The following is a 24,867-nucleotide window of genomic DNA, read 5'->3' as shown; positions in this document are numbered from 1 at the left end:
GTCTCCGGACTATAAATATGTATCATGAGACTCAATAAAGGGAATCAATCATCCACAACAAACTCTCGGCGCATCGCCACCCCTTTCCAAGGGCTTTCTCCAGGTAATCGACATGCTGCTCCAATCATGTCCTGCATGGTCGGAGCAACGTCACATTTATCTGTTCATCTTTGTGTTGCTCGTACTGAAGCATTTTTGATGGCGAGTAGCACTAGTTATCTTAAACGATTATGATTCTGCAATGGTTCCGAATAGTAAATTCATGCTTTGCTCGCTGTTCATAATCGTTTAGCTGTCCTTACGTTCGATCTCGGGCGCAGGGGCAGCGCCTTGCTCTGTTATTACTTAGTAGATCTAATCTGTTATGGCAGTTCTTTGTCTTACAGAGGATTGGTTTAATATCTGTATGATTACGCCTTTCAAACGGGTTAAATGTTCTGGCTGCATGTTGGGTGCCTTATGATAACTTGCCGAGGGATTGTTCTGGGAATCGACTTGTTAGTTGGTTTTTAGGCCTCTTTTTGGGTTAGCGTATGGTAATCTTTCATGTACGTTAGGCTTAACCACGCGTAGGATGTTCCGGTTATACAGTGAAAGCTTTTACCGTCGTAGATTGAATTAGCTTGGTAATTGCAGAGCATGTTGCTATTTTTCCCGTCGGATTTGTGCAAATGATTATATGTTTAGTAGATCCGACCTGCTAAATGTGGTAATCGGCTTCTCCTAGCCGATTCTGATAAGTACCCGAAGGTTCAACTTGTTGTCCGGATGGGTCCGACCTAGTACGATGACTTCGTCGGCTTCTTTAGCTGATCTTGGGGGTCATTGTAAGAGCCGATCACGACTCGGACTAATGTTTAACGTGTCTGTGCATGCAGAAAGATAGCTGACAAATGACTTCTGCACCTTCCTGATCAGGTATAGGTCAGGTGGCACGCCTAGCACTTCGCCAAGCCAGGGCGTGTGCCGGACTCTTGGGCCGTTGACCGAGGGACCGGAGCCCACCAGCAGTCCCGGAAGCCTCCCGGCTCCTCGTGTTGCCTATCGCTGCTCGCCGGTGGGTTTTGACCGACAACACATTCTGGCACGCCCGGTGGGACTACATTGACTACTGCGTTGACGCATCAACCACATCGACTACTGCGTCGACTACATCGACTACTGCATCGACTTCATCGGCTACTTCAGTGACTACTTCGACTACAACTGCAGTCGGCTACATCATCTTCTTCGGTTTCATCAACTTCCATTGACAAGATGCCGAACAAGAACCCGATCACTTATGAGGAGTTGTCTGAAGAACATAAGCAGAAGTATGATGAAATAAAGGCTGCTTTTGAGGCCGATCTCCTCGGCTCGTTTGAGAGGACCCGTCACCATGGCATCAGATGGAAGGGATTTTCATCTAAAGGGGCACTCGATGAAGTGGATCTGTCTACCCCTACGGAAGAACGTACTCGGGCTCTCCGTCAGGAGGTCAATTATATGGTGGCTCACTCGTTACATCGCCATTCTAAAAGTTTGGTGAATACCCTTGAGCGCGTTGCGCTGCGCGTGGTGCAGAAAATTATGAAGCACCAGTATTCTCCAACAGGACCTGCTTTGGGGAGTCACAGAGGGGAGTTGCCTTCTCAAACCAGGCCACCAGTGCCTTATGCATTTGCTGCCCCAGAGCAACAGAATTCCCCGGCATATGTTATATACAAGGAAGGAGGTGACTCGGCTGATCACCAATTCTTCAGCGAAACCCCCAAGGAGGTGCCGCACGGATATGTTTGTGCATATATTCCAGATGGCGGTCACCCGGCGCAACTTCTGCAGAGAGCAGCCGGAGGAACATCTGTAGTCGATGCTGACAAACAGGCATGGCTGGCTACTTATGCGATGAGGCCGAGTCATGAAGGTACGCACTCGGCCCCGGGAATTCATTCTGTAGATCAAATCAGTGCCATTTTGAGGGATCAATTTGGCATTCTCCCAAGAAGGTGAGTGATCAGCTACACCAAGCCGTATCCAAGTGACTTCGACTTGATTCCTCTGCCGCCCAAGTATTGGCTACCTGAGTTCACCAAATTTAGCGGAGCAGAAGGATCTAGCTCCATAGAACACGTAAACCGATATCTAGCACAGTTGGGGATGATTTCGGTATCAGATCCATTACGAGTAAGGTTCTTCTCGCAGTCTCTCACAGGGCCGGCTTTTGGATGGTATACATCATTGGGTCCTGATTCTATCCGCACTTGGAAGCAGCTAGAGGAACAATTCCATATCCAATATCATTCAGAAGCTGCAGAAGCCGGGATTGCTGATTTGGCACAGGTCCGCCAGAAACGAGGTGAAACAGTAGCAGAGTACATCCAGCGTTTCAGGGAAGTCAAGAATTGATGCTACTCGATTCGAATTTCAGAGAAAGAAGCTATTGAATTAGCAATCTTGGGATTGGTAAAACCAGTCAAGGATTTGGTTTTCCAGCTGGAGTTCAACTCTCTTGCACATCTGGTACAAAAGATGACAATATACGAGCAACGACATCCAGAGTTGTACCAAGACAAGTTCAAGCGTCAGGTGGTAATGGTTGACGCTGAAGACTCTGAAGACTCTGAAGATGACCTAGAGATTGCAGTGGTGGAGTGGGCACGGGGGGCAAAGCCTGTGTCCTGCAAGTGGGTAAAACAACAGGGTCCTTTAAAAGGATTTGACTTTGATATAAGCAAAGTCGAACAGATATTCAACTTTCTTTTGAAGGAAAAGCAGCTGAAGTTCTCTGAAGGTTTTAAGATCCCAACAGCCCAGGAGCTTCAGGGGAGATTATACTGCAAATGGCATAATTCCTTCACCCACAGTACCAGCGACTGCAAAGAACTCCGGCGACAGATACAATCGGCCATTGAGCAAGGCCGATTAATTTTGGGGCAGTATGCCATGAAGGTTGATACTCAGCCGTTCCCAAACGTAAATATGGTGCAAGGGTACGACCGATCAACGCGTCAGCAGCTTGCTTTCACGCTTGGTATTAATATGGCAGGACATACATCCCGTCAACAATCAAGGAGGCAAAAGGCCGATTCCCGTGATCGGCCCCAAAAAGAGGAAAGGGATTATATCACCGAAGAGCAGGTGAGGCATGTCAGGAACCAGCGGCCAGTTTCTTCTCATCTTCTGAGGAAGTACCAATATCAGTACCAGCAGTGTCTCCAACACGAAACAGAAGAAGAAGAATACGAGCAACGCATTGGGAAACGCCTCAGAAGGCGAGAAGATACTCGGGATCATTGGCATTGCCCTTTCTTCATATACTGATGGGATTCTCGTATGAAAAGACTACCTACTCTTGAAGATTGTCTAGAATGCAATTCTCAGAAGCAAGATGCGAGAAGCGCCTCAGTCTTTCAGCGTTTGGGACCAGAACGGCCTCGTCATGAACAAGTCGAGACATCGCGCATGGGGGGCAAATCTGAGGATGAAGAGGACAAATGTCACCGGCCACGCTGGTGCCCTGATGGGCTCAACCAGTCCCAGAAGCGGAGGGTACAGCGGCTGCGTAGCCTGGAAGAAGCCGAAGCCCAATACTTGGAAATATTGAGGAAGGCGCGGCCAGATTTGGCAGAAAAGGTCCATAATCCTCAAAAAGAAGAGAGTTCTTCCAAGAAGGTATGGCGGCCCAAGAAGTCGAAAGCCTATGTGAAGACATCGGCTGATGCACACATGGTGTTTGTCCTCCCTGCAGAGTTCCATGCACTAGGCCGGGAGGAAGTGCCAGTGGCTCAGCTTGACTTGGGGCCACGACCAGTTATATTCGAGATGCCCCGAGAAAAGAATTACAGGCACCTTAAAGCTTTATATCTCATAGGGTACATCAACGGCCAACCCGTCAGCAGAATGCTAGTCGACACAGGAGCAGCAGTCAATATAATGTTGTACTCAGTGCTGCGCAAGTTAGGGCATTCTGTCGGGGACTTAATCAAGACCAACATCATGCTAAGTGACTTCAACGGACAAACATCGGAGGCACAAGGAGTTTTCAGTGTGGATCTGATGATAGGAGGTAAAACTGTTCCTACGTCATTTTTTGTGGTCAACAGCAAGGGCTCATACACCGTTCTGCTGGGGAGAGATTGGATTCATGCCAATTGCTGTATTCCTTCTACAATGCACCAATGTCTGATTCAATGGGATGGAGATGACGTAGAAGTGGTCCATGCGGATGACTCTGCCGAAGTTTCACATACTGCCATGAGTGTCTGGGATGCAGAGGACCAAGAACCAATCTCAGGAATCAGCTTGGAGGGCTGCGACCGTGTGGAGGCTACAAAAAACGGGGTGAGGTTAGTCTTATCCACTGGCCTCACAAATTAGATGGGGTGCCAAAGTCAGTTTGCACCAAAGAGACGGGAGAGGCCAATCCCCGCGATCGGCCCCAAAAAATAGAATTCGAGTTGTTTTTGTCATCCATGTTACATTTTTATTCAGTTCACAAAGAAGCCCGCTCGAGCAGCCGGCTATGTGTTAATTGTAAAGATGCACAAGTAAATAAAAAGAACAAGTCGACCAATCCCTGCGATCGGCCAAATCCTTTTACATCACATTCATTGTATATTTGTAGTGTAGACTTGATGGATGAAGGAAAGCTGGGATACGGGTTTACATCTGCTGACGAGCTAGAAGAAGTCGACATTGGCCCTGGGGATAAGCCACGGCCAACATTTATCAGCAAGAAGTTAAATCCGGAGTTACGAGGGGCGATGATAATACTACTGAGAAAATATACGGATTGTTTCGCTTGGGATTACACAGAGATGCCCGGGTTGGATAGAAGTATTGTTGAACATCGACTCCCTCTCAAGCTAGGATTTCGGCCGTTCCAGCAACGAACACGACAAATGAAGGCTGAAGTCCTGGAAGAAGTCAAGAAAGAAGTCAAAAAGATGATAGAAGCCGGCTTCATCAGGGCTTGCAGGTATGCTGAATGGATTTCCAATGTTGTACCTGTGCAGAAGAAAGATGGCTGGTGGAGAGTCTGCGTAGACTTCAGAGATCTTAACAGGGCTACACCAAAAGATGAGTACCCGATGCCGGTCGCGGAAACATTGATTAATGCAGCTGCTGGTCACAAGATGTTGAGTTTCATGGATGGTAATGCTGGTTATAGCCAGATTTTTATGGCTCCAGAAGATATTCATAAGACCGCATTCAGAGTACCGGGTGCAGTGGGGTTATTCGAGTACGTGGTCATGACCTTTGGGCTCAAAAATGCTGGTGCTATATATCAACGGGCCATGAACTACATGTTTCATGATCTGATTGGCAAGCTGGTGGAGATTTATATTGATGATGTGGTGGTGAAATCTGCATCGGCTGAGAGGCATTTAGGAGATCTACAGCGAGTTTTAGAACGAACTAGGAAGTTCGGGCTTAGAATGAACCCTAAGAAGTGTGCATTTGGTGTATCGGCCGGTCAGTTCCTGGGTTTTCTGGTTCATGAACGGGGAATTGAGATTGGCCTAAAAAGTCAAGAAGCTGTAAAAACAATGGTGCCACCTACCACAAAGAAGGAACTCCAACAACTCATCGGCAAGATCAATTTTGTTAGGAGGTTCATTTCCAATCTGTCAGGAAGAATTGAGCCATTCATGGAGTTGGTAAAAATTAAAGCCAATGATGAGTTCCGCTGGGGGGCAGAGCAGCAACAGGCATTTGAAGATATCAAAGAATATTTATCCAAACCGCATGTGTTAGTCCCACCCTAGCAGGGTAAGCCGTTTTATGTTTACCTGTCAGTAGGTACCACTTCCATTGCTTCGGTCGTCGTACAAGTGCAGGATGGCAGGGAGAGAGTTGTTTTTTATCTCAGCAGAAGGATGTTAGATGCGGAGACAAGGTACCCTGAAATTGAGAAATTATGCCTTTGTCTATTCTTTACCTGTACAAAGCTCCGCCACATCCTGCTTTCTGCCGAGACAATTGTCATCTGCAAATCAGATGTGATCAAGCATATGCTGTCGGCCCCGGTGTTAAAAGGCCGACTCGGCAAATGGATGTTTGCTCTATCAGAATTTGATATCCGGTACCAACCTGCGAAAGCAGTCAAAGGGCAGGCGCTGGCTGACCTCGTTGCGGAAAGAACCAGCACAGACATAACAGCGCTTTCCATCTGCGCATGGGCGATGTATTTTGACGGGTCAGTCTGTGGAGACGGTTCCGGTATAGGTATCTTGCTCGTCTCGCCTCGGGGGGCAACATATTCCTTTTCAATCAGATTGCCAGCACCTTGCACCAATAATCTAGCTGAGTATGAAGCGGTGCATAAAGGTATGGAGTTACTCATCGAAGCTAGAGCAGAAGCAGTAGAAGTTTTTGAGGATTCTAAATTGGTCATCTCTCAGCTTACGGAAACATACCGATGTGAGAGCGAGTTGTTGTTTCCTTTGTGGAGGCAATGCCAGGAGTTAATGGTCCAGTTCAGATATATAAACTTCTACTGGATACCAAGGGTGCAAAATTCTGAGGCCAATGATCTTGCCCAAATGGCCTCCGGTTACAAGGACACAGCGGATGGAGCTGATTTTCCAATAAACCTGTTGGATCAGGGAGATTGGAGAGCCGATATTTTCAATTACTTGAAGGATCCGGCTCGGGGGGCACCTAAGAAGATACGCTACAGAGCCATGAAGTACGTCTTGATAGGGGACGACTTGTTCTATAGGACTCTAGAAGGATTATTGCTTAAGTGCTTGGGGCCGATTGAATCCAATCGGCTTTTACATGAAGTCCATGAAGGTACGTGTGGGACTCATCAATCAGCTCACAAGATGAAGTGGTTGGTCAGGCGCTCGGGATATTATTGGCCTGATACATTGGAAGATTGTTTCAAGTACTACAAAGGATGCCAGGCCTGTTAGAGGTTTGGAAGAATACAAATAGTACCAGCATCGGCCATGAATCCCATCATCAAGCCTTGGCCATTCAGGGGCTGGGGCATGGACATGATTGGTAAGATTAATCCTCCATCTAGTAAAGGCCATCGGTTTATTTTGGCCATCACAGATTATTTTACCAAATGGGTAGAAGCTGTTCCCATGAAGTCAGTAACGTCGAGGGACATCATCAATTTTGTCAAGGAACACGTTATTCATAGGTTTAGGATTCCTCAAACCATTACAACAGATGGAGGATCAGTATTCATATCTGATGAATTCAAAAAGTTCGCTGCCGACATGGGGATTAAATTGATCAGGTTATCTCCATACTATGCTCAAGCAAACGGACAAGCCCGTCCAATCAGAGCTTGATCAAGCTGATCAAAAGGAAGATTGATGAATACCCACGGCGCTGGCATGAAGTATTATCAGAAGCATTATGGGCTTATCGTGTTTCATGCCACGGGGCAACAAGAACTTCACCATACCATCTGGTATATGGATAGGAGGCCGTATTGCCATGGGAGATTACGGCCGGTTCAAGACGAATAGAGTTCCAGAATGAGTTGACTGCTGAAGAGTATGCAGCGCTAATGAGCGACAATGTGGAAGACATTACAGAACTCAGGCTTTGGTCGCTGGAAAAGATCAAAGAAAATAAGGCCAAGGTAGCCCGCGCATACAACAAGAAGGTTAAACCGAAAGAATTCCAAGTTGGGGATTTAGTGTGGGAGGCAGTGCTACCATTTGGGACTAAGGATGCAGCATACGGTAAATGGTCTCCGAATTGGCATAGGCCTTATAGAGTTGATCAAGTTCTGCCGAGGAACGCATACATGCTTGAAGAATTAGATGGCATCAAATTTCCAGTGGCCGTCAACGGTCAGCATCTCAAGAAGTATTTCCCGAGCATGTGGGAAGACGAGTGATGAAGCCGATGTAATGCATCAGGCTACGGACTAATATAATCAGGGTAGTTTGCGAGGACATGATCGAGTACTTTGCAGTACATCGAGTTGATCTAGTCGGGTACTTTGTAGGTTGCAAGATAGCATTTATCGAGTACTTTGGAAGCCGGTGCAACGCATCAGGCTGCAGGATGGAATAAGATGAGCAAGTAGAAGAAAAGCAGTGCCGGTCCATACACAGAATGGAAGGTTGAATAGCCGATGTTGAACCATCGACTTCAGAAGCAGTAATTGGGTCTTGCCAATTTTTGGTCTTGATAAAAACAGAGAGGACGATTGCAGGAGTCCCTTGATCTTAAAAGAATAAGTTCAACTTCTTCGCGAGGTTTTCCTGGTACTCGTGTTGTTTGACCCAATTGGGGAATGGGATCCAATAACAAGGAAAGAAGCCGACTGTAGAGTACTCTTGTTATTAACAGGGATATTTCAAAAGGTACTCGAGTTCTTGAAATTTTTTCAACCCGGGATAAAAGAGAAAACTCGGGATTAGAATCGGATAATCCAATGGGAAAGACCGGTGCGATGCCATCGGACTTTAAGATTAAAAAAAGTCAGAGATTGGCTTGCCGAAACAAAGGATTTATTTACAAAAGATGATTACAAAAGAAGCCGATCTACCGGCTCTGCGCGCAATGGCGAAAGACCCTATGAACTACCACCAGTAAGACCCTAGGGTCTTGCGGCGCTTATACGGGGGAGGAATGCTAGTGTTGTCATTGCTGTTGCCATCGCCGCCGCCAGTGCTGCTACTATCGTCGCCATCATCGCTGCTATGGCTGGCGTCGTCCCTGGAATCCTCACCGTCCTCTGAAGACGACGATCCGCCACGAAGGTACCCTCCTGTTGCCGAATCATAATCTGAAGAAGTGATCTGGGTATCATTTTCCGAGGAAGAAAAGAAGTCGCCATCCCAGGAGTCGTCGTCATCTTCGTCCAGAGCCCCGTGAAGAAGGATCTGGAGGTCTTCATCGTCGGTCAGGGGCTCGTCATCCTCTGACTAGGTGCTGTAGTCCCACTCCTCTGCGTCCCAATGCAGAGGAGCGAGATCTTCATATGAAGCTATTGGATCGAACTCTGGCGTTACCTCCCTGGAGGTTTCAGAGTCAGGAGAAGTAACGGAGATAGTTTCAGAGTCAGGAGAAGTGATGGAGATGATGAAAGAAGACGAAGGGGAGTTGGAAGAGACGGAGGAAGAGGAAGCCATTATCGGGGGATGCAAAGTGAGTTAGCACGGCTAATGCACGGGGAAAGAAGATGGGTGGAAGTAAATCCGCTGATACCGGTTTATAAAAGCAGAGATGGAAGGCGAAGCGGCGTTATCGCGTTTCCCGAGGGAGAAGACAAAGGGTTGCGCCCAATAAGATTGGAAGGTGGTGCGTGTGTACAGGCCTTGGAAGTCGAAGGCCCGCGTCTGACGGCATTGGGAGCAGTACGCGCGTGCACAAGTCCGAAAAGTCAAAGAAACAATGGTTTTGGAACTATCATTGCCGAAACCAGGGGGGCATGTGTTATCGCTATAATTTTACTAGACCAAAGGATGGGCCGAGAGCAACATGGGCTGAAGGAAATCATCGTAATGGTCTACGAATCAGCCTCTGTGCAAATGTGTCAAGGGCCAGGATGGCCGTAAGGATAGTTTAAATATAGTAAGTTAGAGATTGAATCGTAACCAGCTAGGGTTAGTTAATATCAAAGTCTCCGGACTATAAATATGTATCGTGAGAACCAATAAAGGGAATCAATCATCCACAACAAACTCTCGGCGCATCGCCACCCCTTTCCAAGGGCTTTCTCCAGGTAATCGACATGCTGCTCCAATCATGTTCTGCATGGTCGGAGCAGCGTCATGTTTATCTGTTCATCTTTGTGTTGCTCGTACTGAAGCGTTTTTGATGGCGAGTAGCACTAGTTATCTTAAACGATTATGATGCTGCAATGATTTCGAATAGTAGATTCATGCTTTGCTCGCTGTTCATAATCGTTTAGCTGTCCTTACGTTCAATCTCGGGCGTAGGGGCAGCGCCTTGCTCTGTTATTACTTAGTAGATCTAATCTGTTATGGCAGTTCCTTGTCTTACAGAGGATTGGTTTAATATCTGTATGATTAGGCCTTTCAAACGGGTTAAATATTCCGGCTGCATGTTGGGTGCCTTATGATAACTTGACGAGGGATTGTTCCGGGAATCGACTTGTTAGTTGGTTTTTAGGCCTCTTTTTGGGTTAGCGTATGGTAATCTTTCATGTACGTTAGGCTTAACCACGCGTAGGATGTTCCGGTTATACAGTGAAAGCTTTTACCATCGTAGATTGAATTAGCTTGGTAATTGCAGAGCATGTTGCTATTTTTCCCTTCGGATTTGTGCAAATGATCATATGTTTAGTAGATCTGACCTGCTAAATGTGGTAATCGGCTTCTCCTAGCCGATTCTGATAAGTACCCGAAGGTTCAACCTGTTGTCCGGATGGGTCCGACCTAGTACGATGACTCCGTCGGCTTCTTTAGCTGATCTTGGGGGTCATTGTAAGAGCCGATCACGGCTCGGACTAATGTTTAACGTGTTTGTGCATGCAGGAAGATAGCTTACAAATGACTTCTGCACCTTCCTGATTAGGTATAGGTCAGGTGGCACGCCTAGCACTTCACCAAGCCAGGGCGTGAGCCGGACTCTTGGGCCGTTGACCGAGGGACCGGGGCCCACCAGCAGTCCCGGAAGCCTCCCGGCTCCTCGTGTTGCCTGTTGCTGCTCGCCGGTGGGTTTTGACTAACAACAGCGTCTCAGAGAAGTTAAGAACCGGTGCTACTCGACTCGGATTTCAGAAAAAGAGGCAGTTGAATTGGCGTCTTTGGGGTTGGTAAAACCAATCAGAGATCTGGTTTTCCAGCTGGAGTTCAACTCTTTGGCACATCTGGTGCAGAAAATGACGGTATACGAGCAACGCCACCCAGAATTATACCAAGACAAGTTCAAACGTCAAGTAGTAATGGTTGACGCTGTAGACTCCGAAGATTCTGGGGACGACCAAGAGATAGCAGTTGTAGAGTGGGCACGGGGGGCAAAACCCGTGTCCTGCAAGTGGGTGAAACACAAGGACCTTCGAAAGGATTTGATTTTGACGTGAGCAAGGTCGAACAAATATTTGACTTGCTCTTAAAAGAGAAGCAGTTGAAGTTCCCTGAAGGTTGCAAGATCCCAACAGCTCAGGAGCTCCAGGCGAGATCATATTGCAAGTGCCATAACTCTTTCACTCACAGTACCGGTGACTGCAAGGAACTCCGGCGACAGGTACAATCGGCTATTGAGCAAGGCCGATTAATCTTGGGGCAGTACACCATGAAGGTTGATACTCAACCATTCCCGAATGTAAACATGGTGGAAGGGTACGATCGGTCAACACGTCGTCAGCTGGATTTTATATTTGATATTAACATGGCGGGACACACATCACGTCAGTATGCAAGGAAGCAGGAGGCCTATTCCCGCGATCGGCCCCAAAAAGAAGAAAGGGACTATATCACCGAAGAGCAGGTGAGACACGTCAGGAATCAACGACCAGTTTCCTCTCATCTTCTGAGAAGGTACGAGTATCAATATCAACAGCGTCTCCAACGCGAGACTGAAGAAGAAGAGTACGAGCGGCGCACTGGGAAACGCCTCAGGAAGCAAGAGGATACGCGAGATCATTGGCATTGCCCGTTCTTCAAGTACTATTAGGATTCTAGCATGAAACGATTACCCACTCTTGAGGATTGCCCAGAGTGCAAGTCGCAGAAACAAGATGCAAGAAGTGCCTCAGTTTTTTAGCGTTTAGGACCAGTGCAGCCCCGCCATGGACAAGCTGAGTCATCACGCATAGGGGGGAACTCAGAAGATGAGGAAGACAAATATCACCGACCACGCTGGTGCCCTGACGGGCTTAACCGATCCTAGAAGCGGAGGGTGCAGCGGTTGCGCAGCCTGGAAGAAGCCGAGGCCTAATATTTGGAAACACTGAGGAAGGCGCGACTGGATTTGGCGGAGAAAGTTCACCGCCCTCAAAAAGCAGAGACGAGTTCTTCTAAGAAGGTTTGGCATCCTAAGAAGTCGAAAGCCGATGTGAGGACATCGGCTGATGCACACATGGTGTTTGTTCTTCCTGCAGAGTTTCATGCACCAAGCCGTGAGGAGGTGCTAGTAGCTCAGCTTGACATGGGGCCACGGCCTGTCATATTTGAGAAGCCCCGAGAGAGGAATTACAGGCACCTGAAGGCTTTATACCTCAAGGATTACATAAATGGCCAGCCTGTCAGTAGGATGTTAGTCGACACACGAGCGGCAGTTAACATAATGCCATACTTAGTACTGCGCTGATTGGAGCATTCTGTTGGGGATCTGATCAAAACCAACATCACGTTGAGTGACTTTAACGGACAAACTTCGGAGGCGCAAGGAGTCCTCAGAGTGGATTTGACGGTAGGAGGCAAGACCGTCCCTACTTCATTTTTTGTTGTCAACAGCAAGGGCTCGTACACTATCCTGCTTGGGAGAGATTGGATCCATGCCAATTGATGTATCCCTTCCATAATGCACCAGTGTCTAATTCAATGGGATGGAGATGAAGTAGAAGTGGTCCATGCGGACGATTCCGTTGAAGTTTCACATGCCGCCATGAGTGTCTGGGATGCGGAAGACCAGGAGCCGATCTCAGGGATTAGCTTGGAAGGCTGCGACCGCGTGGAAGCTACAAAAAATGGGGTGAGGCTGGTCTTATCCACTGGCCTTATGGAGTAGATGGGGTGCCAAAGTTAGATTGTACCAAGGTAACAGGAGAGGCTGATCCCTGCGATCGGCCCCAAAGAATAAGAACTGAATTGTTTTTGTCAACCATGTTACATCATTATACGATCGCAAAGAGGCCCGCTCGAGCAGCCGGCCATATGTTGATTGTAAAGTGGCACAAATTAATGAAAAGAACAAGTTGGCCAGTCCCTGCGATCGGCCGAATCCTTTTACATCATATTCGTCGTTTATTTGCAGTGTCGACTTAATGGATGAAGGAAAACTAGGATACGGATTTACATCTACTGACGAGTTGGAAGAAATCGACATTGGTCCTGGGCATAAGCCACGGCCAACATTTATCAGCAAGAAGTTGAATCCAGAGTTGCGAGAGCTGATGATAGTGCTGCTGAAAGAATATACGGACTGTTTCGCTTGGGATTACACAGAGATGCCCGGGTTGGATAGAAGTATTGTTGAGCATCGGCTCCCTCTTAAGCTAGGATTTTGGCCGTTCCAGCAACGAGCGTGGCAAATGAAGGCTGAAGTCCTAGAAGAAGTCAAGAAAGAAGTCGAAAAGATGTTAGAAGCAGGCTTTATCAGGCCATGCAGGTATGCTGAATGGATTTCCAGTGTTGTGCCTGTACAGAAGAAGGATGGCTGGTGGCGAGTCTGCGTGGACTTCAGAGATCTCAAAAGAGCTACACCAAAGGATGAGTACCCGATGCCAGTTGCGAAGATATTGATTAATGCAGCTGCTGGTCATAAGATGTTAAGTTTCATGGATAGCAACGCTGGTTATAACCAATTTTTTATGGCTCCAGAGGATATCCATAAGACCACATTCAGAGTACCAGGTGCAGTGGGATTATTCGAGTATGTGGTTATGACTTTTGGGCTGAAAAATGCTGGTGCTACATACCAACGGGCCATGAATTATATGTTTCATGACTTGATTAGTAAGCTGGTGAAAATCTACATTGATGACGTGGTGGTGAAATCTGCATCAGCTGAGGGGCATTTGGGCGATCTACGGCAAGTTTTGGAACGAACCAGGGAGTTCGGGCTTAGAATGAATCCAAAGAAGTGCGCTTTTGGTGTATCGGCCGGTCAGTTCCTGGGGTTTCTAGTTCATGAACGAGGAATTGAGATCGGCCTAAAAAGTCAAGAAGCTGTAAGAACAATGGTGCCACCTACTACAAAAAAGGAACTCCAACAACTCATTGGCAAGATCAATTTTGTCAGGAAATTTATTTCCAATCTGTCAGGAAGAATCGAGCCATTCATAGAGTTGGTAAAGATTAAAGCCAATGACGAGTTCCGCTGGGAGGCAGAGCAACAACAGGCATTTGAAGATATCAAAGAGTATTTATCCAAACCGCCCGTGTTAGTCCTACCCCAGCAGGGTAAGCCATTCCATGTTTATCGGTCAGTAGGTGACACTTCTATTGCTTCAGTCATCGTACAAGTGCATGATGGCAAGAAGAGAGTTGTTTTTTACCTCAGCAGAAGGATGTTAGATGCAGAGGCTAGGTATCCCAAAATTGAGAAATTATGCCTTTGTCTATTCGTTACCTGTACGAAACTCCGCCACATTCTGCTTTCCGCCAAAACGATTGTCATCTGCAAATCAGATGTTATCAAGCATATGTTGTCGGGCCCGGTGTTGAAAGGCCGACTTGATAAATGGATGTTTGCTTTCTCAGAGTTTGATATCAGGTACCAACCTGCGAAGGCAGTCAAAGGACAGGCGCTCGCCGACCTCATTGCAGAAAGGACCAGCTCAGACATAGCAGCGCTTTCCATCCACGCATGGGCAATGTATTTTGATGGGTCGGTCTGTGGAGATGGTTCTGGCATAGGTATCCTGCTTGTTTCGCCTCGGGGGGCAACATATTCCTTTTCAATCAGATTGCCAACACCTTGCACCAACACTCTAGCCAAGTATGAAGCGGTGCACAGAGGTATGAAATTACTTCTTGAGGCCAGAGCAGAAGCAGTAGAAGTTTTTGGGGATTCGAAACTGGTCATCTCTCAGCTCACGGAAGCGTACCGATGCGAGAGTGAGTTGTTGTTTCCCTTGTGGAGACAATGCCAGGAGCTAATGGCCCTGTTCGGATATATAAATTTCTATTGGATACCAAGAATACAAAATTCGGAGGCCAATGATCTTGCCCAAATGGCTTCAGGTTACATGCCTGTTTGTCGGCATCGACTACAGATGTTCCCCCGGTTGTTCTCTGCGTGGGCTGCGCCGGGTTACCGCCATCCGGTATGTACGCACAAACATACCCATGCGGTACCTCCTTGGGGGGTTCACTGAAGAATTGGTGATCAGCAGGGTCACCTCCTACCTTGTATATGACGTATGCTAGAGAACTATGTTGCTCTGGAGCTGCAAATGCGTAAGGCACTGGTGGCCTCGCTTGAGAAGGCAACTCCCCTTTGTGACTCCCTAAAGCAGGTCCTGTCGGAGAGTACTGGTATTTCATAATCTCTTGCACTACACGTACCGCGACGCGCTCAAGGGTGTTTACCAAACTCTCAGAATGTCGATGTAACGAATGAGCCACCATGTAGTTCACTTCCTGGCGGAGAGCTCTCGTGCATTCTTCTGTAGGAGTAGACAAATCCACCTCGTTGAGCGCACCTTCAGATGAAAATCCCTTCCATCTGATGCTGTGGTGACGGGTCCTTTCGAATGAGCCAATGAGATCGGCTTCAAAGAGAGCCTTTATATCATTATATTTCTGCTTGTGCTCATCAGACAGCTCTTCATAGGTAATCGGGTTCTCGTTCGGCATCTTGATAGAGGAAGTCGATGTAGCCGAAGAAAGTAGTCGATGTAATCGATGAAGTAGTCGATGTAGTCAATGAAGTGGTCGATGTGGTCCCACTGGGTTGAATGAAGGGTTGAATGTGCATGACTGGGCTAGAGGATGGGCCGAGAGCAACATGGGCTGAAGGAGACAATCGTGACAGTTTGCGAGTCGACTCCTGTGCGAGCGTATTAAGGGCCGGGATGGCCGTGTGACTAGTAAGGATAGTTTAAATATGGTAAGTTAGAGATTGTATCGTAATCTCTATAAATAGGGTTAGTTAAAGAGATCAAGTCTCCGGACTATAAATATGTATCATGAGAATTCAATAATCAATCATTCAATATTCACAACGAACTCTCGGCACATCACCACCCCTTCCCCAAGGGTTTCTCCAGGTAATCAACATGCTGCTCCGATCATGCTCCGCATGGTCGGGGCAGCGTCGTGTTTATCTGTTTATCTTTGTGTTTCTCGAGCTGAACCGTTGTTGATGGTGAGTAACACTAGTTATCCTAAACGATTATGATACTACATCAGTTCTTCATAATATATCTATGCTCTGCTTGCTGTTCGTAATCGTTTAGCTGCCCTTGCGCGCGATCCTAGGTGCAAGGACGGCGCCTTGCTCTGTTCTCAGCTAGTAGTTCTAATCTGTTATGGTAATTCTTTGCACTACAAGGATTCGGTTTAATATCCGTATGATTAGTCCCTTCAAACGGGTTGAATGTTGCGGCTGCATGTTTGGTGCTTTATGGTAATCTAAGAAGGGATTGTTCCGGGAATCGGCTTATTAGTTGGTTTTTAGGTCTCTTTTTAGGTTAGCGTCTTGTTATCTTTCATGCTTGTTAGGCTTAACCACGCGTAGGACGTTCCGGTTGCACGGTGAAGACTTTTACTGTCGTAGATTGGATTAGTTTGGTGATTACGGAGCAAGCTTCTATCTTTTCCATCGGATTCGTATGGACATTCGAATATTAGTAGATCCGATCTGTTAAATGGGCACAATCGGCTTCTTTCAGCCGATTTTGAGGGTTACCCAGAGGTCCGACCTGGTACAAGGACAGGTCCGACCCAGTGCGGAGGCACCATCAGCTCTTCTGGCTGATCTTGGGAGTCATTTTAAGAGCCGATCGTGGCTCGGGCTAACGTTTGACATGGCTGTGCATGCAGGAAAATAATTGATAACGACTTCTACACCTTCCTGATCAGGTATAGGTCAGGTGGCACGCCTAGCACTTCACCAAGCCAGGGCGTGTGCCGGACTTCTGGGCCGTTGACCGAGGGATCGAGACCCACCAGCCGTCTCGGAAGCCTCCCGGCTCCTCGTGTTGCCTGTCGCTGCTCGCCGGTGGGTTTTGACCGATAATAAAAAGTTATGAACCAATCAGAACGTACTGTTCAGCCTCATATGGATCAAAGGGCTCACCAGGACATACAACCGCCTTAGTAGCGTCAAGCCATGCGCACCACTAACATGAGGGCCCACCTATCAGCCACTCAGCAAAAGATGAGGCCGATTGGAACCCAACCTGGTTTGGCCGAACCAGCCCAAGCTCCACCGACTTAGTTTTTCAACGTGGCACCGGTTCTCCAAGGCTTCAGCTATTTGCATGGCTAGAACACCTTTGGACACACCTATAACTATGAGGAGAAGAGGGTAGAATTAAGACACACCTCAAGTTGCTCTCTCTCAAGTTTCTCTCTTGCTTAGTCCATAGACTAGTGGAGTTTAGGCCGAAGTAGCTCTTCTTCGGGTTCTTGAGTTTGCCTATGAGTATTCCGTATGGGTTTAGCTCTTCCTCTCCATTGTAATTCTCGGATATATTTAATAGAGTTAGCTTATAAATTTATATACTTGCATAGTTTATCTTCTACGGTGTCAGACATGTATGCTATCATTACTTTATATTCATACCTTATACCTTGCATGATTAGAAGAGTAATCTAGTGCCACGGCAACGGTTCTGGTATTCGTATATTTGCTCTAGTATGATATCTGTCTATCCGGAGGGTGGGGGCTCTGTGTGGGATACTAGAGTATCGCTCATTAATGTTGATATGGTGTCTGGGTTAATTAGTGTTGCCGCATGCGGTCCTATCCCATCGTTTGATGAGGTAGGCGGCAGGTGGTGACAACCCTGTCCGTCCAGCGTAACCCTCCCCGTTTAGATAGTGGCTATAGCAGGTCTATAAAGTAGCTGAGTTGGCTGGCAGCTCCTCTGCCAGTCATTTGCGGTTCTCCCGGTAGTGCCTGGGAGCCTAGAGTTGAGGATAATCATGTGTATGTGTACGAGTGTATAGTATGAGCTGTATATCTAGATATATATCTAGATAGAAATATATAAATTCCGAGTAGCTTTCTTCTTCCTTTCTCCCTGTTTATGCCTTTGCTTGAGTTTAAGCTTGAGTAACTTGTATGTTATACTACCTCATTATCCATATATTATGTTACCCCTGTTTATATAATTGAATATCAACCAAGATTTGATCATCAACTTACTAATTCTATAACCGCCACCTTCCCTGTGGAAATATAAATACGACACCCGAGATTACTCACGGGTAAAATGCTACAATGGTATTCCGTGCGCTTGCGGATTTATTTGTGACGTAAGAAATATCACAGGCGTTTCCGGTGCCATCGCTCGGGATTAACAATCCTGATGATGATGCTAAGAAACGCCAACAGTAATTTAGATATATGTTTAAGGATTATTTTAGTCTATTTTTATAATGGCAGAGGTTGGTAATTTATTAGGAAAGATAAGTGACTATTATGATTAGAGTTGTCGAATTGATGGCTGGATGTTTTTTATTATTGTGAGAATTTCTACGATTTCTCTATCTTTTTAGAGTGTCCATTTAGAATCCTACATGACTTTACGTGGAGGTTTAAAAGAACCTCTAGTAAGATACGTGGCTGCCGGCAAATAGGAATGCAAATACAACGATAGAGGAGAATTAGGCTACACACGGCTGTGCAGTGCTCTTCAGAAAAAAAGAAACCATGACTCAAAAGTTATGCAATGTGACACTGCAAATAAATTACATATCGAGTTGGCCAACTGTAACTCTTCATTTTGACTACTGTAGGCAGCTTCTACAGCAATACAGTATATGGCATGTTTGGTAGAGCTCCAGTCCAAGGTCACCTCTACAGCTTCAGAAATTTTTGGTGATCGAGCTATAGAAACATTGCGAGTATTTGATTCAGCTGTCTGTTCTTAATATAATTTGGATTACAGATATAGATTGAAGCCACTTTATTCTAACCTGCAAACTCTAAATTCGTGATCCAAAAAGGCCTTCATTTTAGAAGCCACATAAAGCCTAGCACTGGGCCTGCACACTCGCCGGCGCCATCTTGAAGTAATGGTCCCAAGCATACTGGAAGGTGACGGACTTGGAGCTCGGGATCCGCTGCCCGTCGCCGAGGAGGTAACCGGAGCCGGCCCGCCGGAAGATCTTGGGGTCGACAGGGGTGGAGCTCGAGAAGCCGTTGGACCGGAGGTAGACGTTGTTCACGGCGCACCGGCACCGGTTGGTCACCGTCACCTGAAACACCGTGTCGATCCCGCCCGCCTTCTTCCCGGTGTTGGTCTGCTCGACGCTGATGCTCGACGGCGTACACCTCTGGCATTCCGCTGTCGATATCCAGAGTAGAACGATGTGAAAAGTTTCAGAGAAGAAAATAGTCCGACAGAAAACAAGAAGAAACATCACTGCTCTTTTACCAAAGTGCCAGATTGTGACTACAGAATTTGAACTCGCTCAGCGCAAAAGTTCAGGGGAGCTGGCATTTTGTTTCTAGCAAAACAATTTCTCTTTGGTGATTGATCGACACTCTGAATGTTTGCGTGCTTACCTCGCGCAACCAGGAGCAGCAGAAAGATTGCAGCGATGAGCTTGATGGACCGCGACATGTCGTTGGCTTTAGCAGAGCTCGCTTCAATGTTTCGAACACAGCGAATCTTCTTCTGATGCATGGGATGGAATGGTATGAGCAAACTTAGGTATTTATAGGAGGGCGCTTGTGAAAGATGGTAGTCCCCAATACAAGTACGGAACCGATGTTAGGCCCTGCGTAATAGCAGAGCAACTGTATGAGGTGTTCTTTTGGACCAAGGGAATTTCTTGTTGCTCATGTACATCCTGATCCGTTAGTGTCATGATCGTCACAAGTCTCACTATAGTAATTTGGATAGGCTGGAGCATTTTCTATTTGGAAATGGCAGATGAAATCGCACGGTAATAATGCGATGATGCACCGAAACGTAAAGTTGACTGCATGGACCAAAGCCGTTGACACAAAAGCTAGCAGAGTCCAAGCCCGGAGATGGCTTTCCTCCCATAACAAACTCCCAACGCAACAACTAAAGTTCAGACCGTAATTTCCGTGAACCAGTCTGAACTTAAAAGGCACTATACTTTGGTTTAAGAGAGACAAAAAAGAAATTCTTTCCACGTACATATATGCTACGAAATGATCTACACTCGTAATGGTCGGCAAAGTGAGTTGAAACCAGTATATAAACAATGAAGTCAACTAAGAGTGAAGTCATTGCCCTGATGTGAAAGGTCATTCTTTAGCAGCTTCGTTGTCCATCCACCAACAAACCAACGTGTATTACAATAACAGCCACCATTCGTTCAAAGAAACTGAGGGTTGAGGGGCAACAGATAATTTAAACCGATTTCAAGTTTCAGAAACCGACACACTGCCTCATCATAGGGCTTTGGAGTAGCTGGCTCCACGTCTCAATTGTGGTGAAATTTGGAAGTACCCACGGCGACAAAGAGAATACTTTGGCCATGCCCCAAAACGCCAACAATAGAAGCCTAAACCGGCAAAAGCACGTGAATTGAGCACAACTTAGCTGATAAGATTTTTTACGGTGGAACCTATTGATATGGATTCAAGTTCTCGACTTGATACTTGATACTGATGCTGGCATTTTTCTAAAATTTATTCCAGAATTTAATCAATTCTATTCTTTTACCGGTAGTTGACATGTTAGTCGATAGCGAAACGTATATGATGACTTCATCAATATCAAGATATGCCGATTCTGTCTTCTCATGATGCTCATAAGGGTAAGGTCACGTGCGTATATTTATAAGATGAATATAGATGAGTGTCTGCGTTTGTACCGTATTTCAGAAAAAAAAAGCTTCACAAAAATGTTGTGGAAGCCACCTTCGATTGGTCAAATCTACCTTCCGCCCTTAATCGACCGAGGGGTCGCTATTCCGCGGATTAATATGTTTCAAGGTTTGAGGGATGAGAAAGGTGATCCAGGATCCTTCTGCGGCAGGCCGAAGGCTCCGAGCCTATGATCGACGAAGGAATCAACAAGAAGCTAGGGAAGCTGTGCCCGGGACGCTCAAAGCTGCCAGAGACTTCGGGTTGAGACCCAAGGGGAGGATCAGCGAAAAGCGGGATGTCAGAAGGAAAATTACTATGGAGTCCTAGAATATCCTACAGGGTAGAACCGTTGTAGGGTAGAAACCTGTAATATGCTTCTAGTATAAATACGCGGAACTCTGTACATGATGGAACAAGCTAACCCGATGCAATACACTTATTTACGCTTTTATCATTGTCTTCGTCTATTTCGTGTGGTTGTTGTTCAGCAGCAGTAATTTAGCAATTTAGCAGCTTTCTCAGCTCGCTCGGGCTGGCAACTACGAATGCTCCAGTATGAGGATGTGGGGCTGTTGTGACATCTCTTCCGACGGTGTTATCCACCAACAAAGCACAATGAGCATATCACGAGCGTGACCTGTTACAATGGGAGTGAGTCACGCTACAGCAAAACTCGGAAACTCCGCGACCTTCACGAGGATCACCAGTCAAGACAGGAGAAGAACAACAGGTAAGATTTAAAAATTGGAGGTGCTATTAAAGAAAACTATACGGTAAAGAGAGCGTTTTCTATGCGCACGGCGGCATGTGACCACGCCGCTCCGAACCGTCGGATCTTAGTTGTTCCGAGATACCCGCCACGAGGTTTAGTTACCCGAACATGTTGATTCCACGTGTTAGTGTCTTGTCATATGAACATGTCCGGCAATTTTTTCTGCTTTTGAAAGGTGCTGTCCCCAATGCGGGAATGGAAACATTGGTGCTTTCTGGGCCTCACGGCATCAGCACCAGTGCCATCCTGGTGCCGCGCTGCACGGTGCGCTACAAGACGGCCAACACGTTTTTCAACACAGCCAACCTGTCAGTCGACCTGCACAAGCCCAAACATACGTACTTATTGGATATTGCTACTAAATATATAACCTAAATACACTTTAGCAAAAAAATTCTAAAACGTGATTAGGAAAAACCACTGAAAGTGCAATTATTTGAAAGTGTATTTTTCCTAAATAAAATCATTTCTGTAAGTGCCAAAAGTTAGTTCTTATCTTGTGTAATTTTGTTGCAGAACAATTATCTTGTTTATTTTTTTGAAATAAAATAATTTTAATTCTGCTTTTTATAAAGCAGAATTATCTTGTGTAAATTGGGGATCAAAGTTTTCAAAAGTTAACTACAGCACCCTAGACCTTTATGCTCGGATCGTCTCCATCTCACTGCAACATAAACAGATTCCACAATTTCATTAGTAACTCTAATTTCTTGATTTGGTTTTAACTGTCATTACACAGCGAGCAAATCTTGACTCTAGGCGACCATAGGGGTTGTCTCCGTACTGGTGTTGGCTGCTTGTTTTCTTCTCCATAGATGGATCAGAATACGAAGGAAAAGAGGTACATGTCTATACTAACAAAGAATCTTCCAAAAATTTCCCAGTGATCAGAACTTGCTCGGTTGGAGCTAAGAAGGTTGTCTCTTTCTGTGAAAAGCGTGATCAATCTTTGGAGAATGGAAGAAGGCATTGATTCAATGCTCTTATACTGCATACATGGGCATACACTCCCGAACCTCGAGGATGAGTGCAACAATTTGGAAATGTCCATTGATTCGAGCTCTGATGCATGCTTTCTTCAAAAGTTGGGGGCGCATGTTTGATAGGGTTTTCACTGGCTGCTTTATCAGCTTTAGGTGAAGTCTGCTAAATGCGTGTAAAAGGATGTCTTCACCTAAGAAGTCTCTAAAACTAAAAAAAGAAGTTATACTAATATGGTGGGAAAAAAATTAGCTTTACGGACTTCTCCATCCCTAAGTATTAATTGTTATAAAAGCTATCCATATCACCAAAAAAAGTCGCTTCACTATTAAAGCTAAAGTCAGTCATTTTGTAAGGAGTCAGAATCTTAACAAACACTCAAACAGACCCTTCTAGTTGACTAGTAGTCTAGGACTACAGAGACAGACCCTCTGTCCCCCCCTTGGTCAAAGTTCCACTCCAATTCACCCTCAACCGAACATATCTCCTTGAATAACAGGACATCGGTTCGGCTATCCACTAGGAACTTTCCATGTTTTTAAAACCAAATCATGACTCCAATTCATTAAGAACAGATTAAAAATAACTCATTCAGAACAAGAATCTCCATAAGAGAGGCTGAGCTAGTTGGTATTTGAAGTATTTCAAAATCTAAAACGGCTGAAGTTCCAGCATTCTTCGGAGAAGCGGCATTGTCTGAATTGTTTTTTTTAGGTAACAGGAGAGGGAGATCCCCTACTGGATATATATTAAAAAAAATTGGAGATTACAAATGACTAGCCAGCACTAAAGTTTTCCAGCCATATTGTCATGGAGGGTACATTTCTGGCCTTTGCACGATGGATAACCATTGCAAAGTTATGCTTAAACAACTCCACTCTATAAACTGTAGGCACTTTTGAATAAAAAATAAGAGCATTCCTAGAGACCCAGATGCTCCAGGATATTAAAATAATTAATTTCATGAAGAATGGCACTTGCAGGTTGGTTCTGAAGATTTTCAGGATCTGTAAAGGGTTTAGATTCAGGTCGGTGTCTAAACCCAATGATTCCCAACATTGGGCTGTGAAGTTGCAGTGGAGGAAGAGGTGTTCTAGGGTCTCTTAAGTACCTGCACCACAAATTGCACAGTTGTAATCTTCAAGGAACATGTTTCTTCTTCTAAGCAATCCTCTTGTGCTAAGTCTGCCCTTCAGCAGGAGCCAGAAGAAAGTTTTATGTTTTAGCTGACAACAAGATTTCCAAAGCCATTTATAACTCGGATGTGTTTCAAAGTGGCCTTTTAGATGCCGATATGCTCTTGAGCAAGAGTAATGTTGGCCCCAAATGTATGTCCAGATACCATTATCCGTAGAATCCGCAAGGTTTAGGAGCAAGCTTTGAAGATCAATGTACTGATTAAAAGCTTCATCTGAGAGAGGAATGTGAAAGATGTTATCGAGATGAGGCAGTGACCTGGCCTTCCGTAGGGAGATGTTTTTATTCCTGGCAAAAGAGTATAACTCAGGGAATCTTAACTTTAGGAGTAAACCATTCCACATACCATCCCATAAAAAGGTTGATGAGCCAGAAAAAGCATTTGGCATTGCCATATCTTTATAAAGATATAAGAGTTTCAAGATGTCTCGCCACCAAAAATGAACTTTTTTTTACTGCACTAGGTAGTAGTACTTGTCTCAAATAAGATTGACCAAAGGCAGGTTTTCCCTATTGAAAAATTTATTTAGATTTTTCAAGAGAAGTGCTTCATTTCGAACTCTGAGATCAATGGCTCCTAGTCCACCCTCTTCTTTTGGAAACCATACCATTTTCCATGCTGCTTTGGGTGGTTTCTTAGAATTTATATCTAAACCTCTCCAAAGGCAATGTTTTCTGTACGGATCTATCTGTTTGATCACAGTGAGAGGTATTTTCATGGAGCACATCATGAATGTTGAAAATGATGAAATTACTAAATTGACCATTATCAGCTTTCCTGCTTGAGAAAGTAAGTTTGAAATGACCAAAATTTTCCTCTCACATTTTTTCACTAAAGGCAGAAATCCTGTACCGTTGGCTTTGTTGTGTCCAGTGGGACGCCTAAGTAGGTGAAAGGCAAACTTCCAGTAGAACAACATAGTGTAGTTGCAAGAGATTGCAGTCTTTCCTCAGTGATATTGATAGGTAACATAACTGACTTGGAAAAATTTAACCTTTAGGCCAGAAGACTGAGCAAATGAATCTAGTATTCCTTTAAAATGGTTTAACTAATTTTCACAGGCCTCTAGAATTATTAGGGTGTCATCAACATATTGAATTACTGGGACATCATTTCCAGCTCCTGTAGGTAGTGGCAGATTTAAATTACCTTGTTCCTTTGCTTGATTGATTAGTGACTGTAAAATATCAGCAGCCAAAACAAATAACAGGGGTGAAAGAGGGTCTCCCTTTCTTACTCCTCTCTTACAATGAAATACATTTCCTAGTAGTGCATTAGGAGAATAGAGGATGTGCCTGAACTGAAT

General features: G+C 45.5%; 1 protein-coding gene across 1 annotated transcript; it reads right to left on the bottom strand.

Annotated features, from left to right (window-relative positions):
• Positions 1-18,530: 18,530 nt before the first annotated feature.
• On the bottom strand, positions 18,531-19,438 carry LOC112887848 (TPD1 protein homolog 1A-like). The gene is made up of 2 exons (XM_025954125.1): positions 19,330-19,438; positions 18,531-19,108 (listed from the first exon to the last, which is right to left on the bottom strand). Exons 1-2 carry the CDS (start codon positions 19,385-19,387, stop codon positions 18,795-18,797), a joined length of 372 nt encoding a protein of 123 aa, XP_025809910.1. The 5' UTR covers positions 19,388-19,438; the 3' UTR covers positions 18,531-18,794.
• Between the last annotated feature and the right edge of the window lie 5,429 nt (positions 19,439-24,867).

The sequence above is a fragment of the Panicum hallii genome, chromosome 3 (genome assembly GCF_002211085.1).
Source record: "Panicum hallii strain FIL2 chromosome 3, PHallii_v3.1, whole genome shotgun sequence".
Taxonomy (NCBI): domain Eukaryota; kingdom Viridiplantae; phylum Streptophyta; class Magnoliopsida; order Poales; family Poaceae; genus Panicum; species Panicum hallii.
Note: the sequence above shows the minus strand (reverse complement) of the source record. Positions and strands in the feature narration are given on the sequence as shown.

Excerpts from the sequence above, each read along its gene's own strand:
- LOC112887848 (XM_025954125.1), bottom strand. The coding sequence starts at position 19,387 with ATGTCGCGGTCCATCAAGCTCATCGCTGCAATCTTTCTGCTGCTCCTG. Across the intron at positions 19,109-19,329 it reads GCTGCTCCTGGTTGCGCGAG|CGGAATGCCAGAGGTGTACG; the intron begins GTAAGCACGCAA and ends GGATATCGACAG.